This window comes from Alosa pseudoharengus, unplaced genomic scaffold (genome assembly GCF_046254945.1).
Source record: "Alosa pseudoharengus isolate Yale_2024_CS ecotype anadromous, Long Island Sound unplaced genomic scaffold, YU_APseudo_1.1 YU_APseudo_1.1_scf_11, whole genome shotgun sequence".
Lineage (NCBI taxonomy): Eukaryota > Metazoa > Chordata > Actinopteri > Clupeiformes > Clupeidae > Alosa > Alosa pseudoharengus.
Genome location: NW_027468576.1, coordinates 32,746,211 through 32,751,122, shown reverse-complemented (window position 1 = coordinate 32,751,122; position 4,912 = coordinate 32,746,211). Strand labels below are relative to the sequence as shown.

The 4,912-nt window shown below is 45.1% G+C and overlaps 1 protein-coding gene across 5 annotated transcripts in view; it reads left to right on the top strand.

Annotated features, from left to right (window-relative positions):
• pde4dip (phosphodiesterase 4D interacting protein) overlaps positions 1–4,430 on the top strand; it is a 39,840-nt gene extending 35,410 nt beyond the window's left edge. For 3 of the 5 annotated variants that reach the window (XR_012985966.1, XR_012985965.1, XR_012985963.1), the window contains 2 exons: positions 790–836; positions 1,110–1,203. Coding sequence is in view for 1 of the 5 variants with exons in the window: in XM_076278914.1 (XP_076135029.1) it covers positions 790–836; positions 1,110–1,209; positions 1,797–1,933 (284 nt within the window). In the remaining 4 variants the exon portion in view is untranslated. Of the gene's footprint in view, positions 1–789; positions 837–1,109; positions 1,210–1,796 lie in introns of those variants that run through there. The other 2 variants (XM_076278914.1, XR_012985964.1) reach the window with 2 other exon arrangements.
• The last annotated feature ends 482 nt before the right edge of the window (positions 4,431–4,912 follow it).

The window sequence follows — 4,912 nt, the reverse complement described above, 5'->3', positions numbered from 1 at the left end:
TCTCCTCTCCTCTCCCTCTCTTCTCCTCTCCTCTCCTCTCTTCTCCTCTCTTCTCCCTCTCTTCTCCTCTCCTCTTCTCTTCTCCCTCTCTTCTCTCCTCTCTTCTCTCTTCTCCTCTCATCTCCTCTCTTCTCCTCTCCTCTCTTCTCCTCTCCCTCTCTTCTCCTCTCTTTTCTCTCTATTCTCCTCTCATCTCCTCTCTTCTCCTCTCTTCTCCTCTCTTCTCCTCTCCTCTCTTCTCCTCTCTTCTCCTCTCCTCTCCTATCTTCTCCTATCTTCTCCTCTCCCCCCTCCTCTCCCCCCTCCTCTCCCTCTCCTCCTCCTTCATCTCACTCATATGACTGAGCCCCAATGAGCCTGGTTGTATGTGAGATCTGAAAATGAGCCTCATTTGACCGTCCACCCATCCGTACTGCCCCTCCTGTTATCCCTTCATCCGTTCATGTGCAGTTAATCTAATGTGCCCCTGGAATCCAGCTAAAGCTCCATGAGCATTTGAGCATGTATGCTAACGTCGTCTATAAAGTGCCCTCAGTAGCAACACTGTTTGTGTGTGTGTGTGTGTGAGTGTGTGTCTCTGTCTGTGTCTGAGTCTGTGTGTGTGTCTGTGTGTGTGTGTGTGTGTGTGTGTGTGTCTGTCTGTCTGTATGTGTGTGTGTGTGTGTGTGTGTGTGTGTCTGTCTGTGTCTGAGTCTGTGTCTGTGTGTGTGTGTGTGTGTGTGTGTGTGTGTGTGTGTGTGTGTTTTGGATAAAATTGTAATCAAATCTCAACTGTTTTCTCATTTGCAGTATCAAGAACACGAGATGTGCTGAAGAAAGCCCGCTCCAACTTGGAGGTGAGGTCAAGAAACACAATGACACACACACACACACACACACATAGACACGCACAATCCCCCATACCTACAATAAACTCACAGTTCGCTGTTAAAGCATGCCCATATGATTGTGTTCCTTTCCCTCACTGATGTTTTTTTTTCCCACTCTCTCTATCTCTCTCTGCACACATCGCTATCTCTCATATGCACACATTTTTCCCTTTCCTCTCTCTCTCTCTGTCCATCATTCTCTCTCTCTCTCCCTCTGTGACGTTCACTGAGCGTTTCCAGAAGAATGAGCTCAAGCTTTCCTCCTTAAGCTCCTCCTCCCCCTCCTCCTCTGCCCCTCCCTTCTATCCTTCTTTTTCCACACCTCCCCGGCCTTCCAAAGGTATTTTACCCTCAATCTGTATGTATGTGTGTGTCTGTGTGTCAGGGTTGTGCAAAGTCGAATTGCAATTCTGCTTCCTGTTTGCTACTTTAATTGAAATGCAAGTTAAATTCAAGAATTGAATTGGAATTTAACAGCCAGTTTCAATTAAATTCTGGAATTTTGCACAACCCTGCTGTGTGTGTGTGTGTGTGTGTGTGTGTGTGTCTGTGTGTGTGTGTGTGTGTGTGTGTGTGTGTGTGTGTGTGTGTGTGTGTGTGTGTGTGTGTCTGCCTTTGCCTTCCTCTCCTTGTCCCTCTCCTTACACCCTCTAATTGTTAAGGACCATGTGCCCTCTGCTGGCTGACAGCAGTACTACATAATGAGCTGGCCACAATGATATGGCAGTTCATTCATTGCAGCTTATACCGAATAATGCTATTCCTAATGAGATGGCCTTGTATTGCCTAGCATTGCATTCAGTGTATGTCATTTATTAATGCTGGAACTAACATTCTAAAAGGTTTGGGTGCATGGCATCTGCCCATATGTGTAGATTTACATTGTAGTGGTCGTTGTTGTACTGAGACCTTTCATGTGCTCCTCAGGTGAAGTCCCAGACCGCCCCTGTGAGTGGCCCGGCACTCCTGGTTGGGGTTTCGTGACCCCTCAGATCCAAGAGAGACCTCAGGGGACATCCTTCCCCTACGTGAGACCGCGTCCCCTGGAGGCCTATTCCTACTAGCCCGAGCCAGGAGTCCCGTTTCCTCCCAGAAAGCATCACTTCCTGTTTAAACAGGAAGTAGTGTCTGTACTGAGAGCTAAGAGACTGAGAAGTGGGAGGGGGAGTTTGTCTGTTCTGTGATGACGAAGGAAAGGAAGGTTATAGGAATGTTAGCTGCTGCTCTGTGTCGGGTAGCACACAGTACGTTGTTCATGTAGTTTGTTTAGGTATCGCTGTTAAGGCCTCTCATCACACAGTACGTTGTTCATGTAGTTTGTTTAGGTATCGCTGTTAAGGCCTCTCATCTCGTAGTTGCTCCCTCTGTTTTCACTCTTAGTCCCCCTAGACTAGAGCACACATGGTTAGATATTGGCTCTTATAGTAACTGTCTTCCTCAGTTCACAACATTGGCTGATCAAATTCAATATGGTGAGCAAAGATCAGTGGTGCATATTGTATGCAATTAGCCAATTTTGCAGTCAGTTTAGAGAAAGTAGTAAGGAATCTCATGGAACTACTGGGAGTACACCCAGTACAGCAAGGATACTCAAATCAGTCTTCTGCTGGTTTATGTGTGTTTGTAAGATTATGTGTGTGTGTGTGTGTGTGTGTGTGTGTGTGCGCACATATGGGGAAAACAAGCCATAACCAGTGTCATCTTTATCGTTTACTGCTCCAAAAGAGTTTGGACTACTAATACATTAGTTTGTTGTAATGGTATTTCTCTCAATGCCTTCATCATATTATTTGTTCAGTATTAGTTGGAGGTCATAGATGTGTGCTGTTTATTTTCTTTAGTTTAGCGCGAGCACCTGTAACTGTAGGTTACTGTCGCTGTAGGTTTTCCACTTTTCGCATCGTGGTACCTGTGCAGGTGCCTGTGGTACCTGTGTCATACTGAGCATGTGCAATAAGAACTACTGTACCAACCAGCCTGAACTTTGACCTTTGACACTGTAAACCTAGTGTTGCCCTGACGATGGGAGACAGACCGACCGTGCAATAATCTAGCAGGACTTTCGTATGCAGACCGACCGAAGGCTAGTGTCAGCATGGAGAGGGCAAAACAGATTCAAGGAGTAAAAGACTTGTGTGTGTTTCACACAGGCTTTGCTGATACTGCCAAAGTCTGACCGTCTGTGTGTGTGTGTGTGTGTATAGTTTGTGACCCCATGAGATTATCGTGTTCCTGTTTGTGTAATATTGCCCGTCATAGGAAATCATTGATGTTCATCCCTTTTATTTACTTTTTTGATACACTGTTGAATAACTGGTCCAATTTCTTTTTTTTTTCTATTGATTTTTATTTTTAGCACTTCCCTGAAATGGACCATGCATTGCTGAAAAATGTCTTGACTTTAAGTACCCAAACTATTTTGATTTAGGAAATTAGGACCTTTATCTATAACCTTTATCTACAGTGTCTTTAAGGAAAATGGAATTAGAATATATTGCCGAGTACCCTTTGTAGGTCGGGATACTGTACGTGTAGAGAAGAGAGTAGAGAACCAAAATACAGCACACACAATGAAAAGATCTTGAATACAAAATGCGGACACACATAACAGTGTGTGTGTGTGTGTGTGTGTGTGTGTGTGTGTGTGTGTGTGTGTGTGTGTGTGTGTGTGTGTGTGTGTGTGTGTGTGTGTGTGTACAGTATGTGTGTGCAATGTTGTGTCTCTTTCCAAAGACAAGCTGAAGGGGGCTTTTAACAAGCTGGTGGTGTTTGCTTTAAATGTTAAGATATGCAGTTGTTGGGTGACTGGGTAGCAATGTGTAGAGTTGACGTCCACGTCTCTGAAGTGCCAAGTGTCTGACCTCTCGTCTTCCTGTCCGTCTGACGCCTTTGCTCTGGAGGCTCATTAAAATGGCCTGTGTTATTATAGACACTCTCATAGAGGAACGATGTTAGAATAGACCAGCGAAAAGCTAATGCCGACACTGTCCACACACACAAAAACACACAAACTGGCCATACTCACCAGCTCCTAAATCGAACTCTCCTTTAGCTATGCCCAACAGGTGCCAAACCACCCACCACCACAGTGGACCCCAGATAGCCAACCAGCAGAAGAGCTCTAGGCCTTTCTTATCAATGTCTTTATGATGTCTCTCATATGTGTTTTACTTGTAAAAAGAATAAAAAGAAACTAGTAAAGAAAAAAAAAGACCAAAGCGACAGACAAATCAAGTGTAGAGTCAGGTTGTGCGCCGCCTCTGATGGTGAGTGCATGGAGAGTAGATCTGTAGATGCTGGCTGTAGGCCTCTGACTGTGTAGGGGCGTGTATGATAGTGTATATATCAGAGGAACCTGATGGCATACGAGGTGGATGTTGTGGGGGGCTGGGTTGACAAGAGGCTTAAATGGACGCAGTGTACAGTATGTCTATGCATGTGTGCTTCAAAAGGGGCACCGCCGCTTTTAATAAAAAAGGGAATGAGAATGAAAAAGTGTCTCTTGTCTTCTTTGGAACGCTAAAGGGGAAAGGAAAGGATGGATAAAGGATAGAGCAACTATGAATGTAGCCACAGCAGCATGAAGCAGTACTCCCTTGGGTGAGTACGTTAAGTAGGTCCTGTGTCTTGTGTGATGGGAGAAGACCAGGCTCGGACTGGTAATCTGTACAACCGGGCAAATGCCCAGTGGGCTGGTCCACATGTGGACCGGCCCTCCGGGATTTTTTTTTTTTTAAGTTATTTAGGGTGAAGGCAAAGGCAGTTTAAAGGTTCAGCTAAAAAAATAGCTCAGACGTTCGTCATGTTATATTTTCTACAGTCTATGGTTATGAGGTTATGTGCCATCAAAATGATTTTGGAGACGTAATATTAAGGTCGAAAAACTCTCACTTTAGCTGATGAGCTCTCACCCCTCGCTGCCGTTCGATGCTTTGCTGAACATTGTGTAGCCCAGTGTTTTTCAACCACTGTGCCGGGGCACACTAGTGTGCCATGAGAGATCATCAGGTGTGCCGCAGAAAATTACCCAAATGTCACTCACT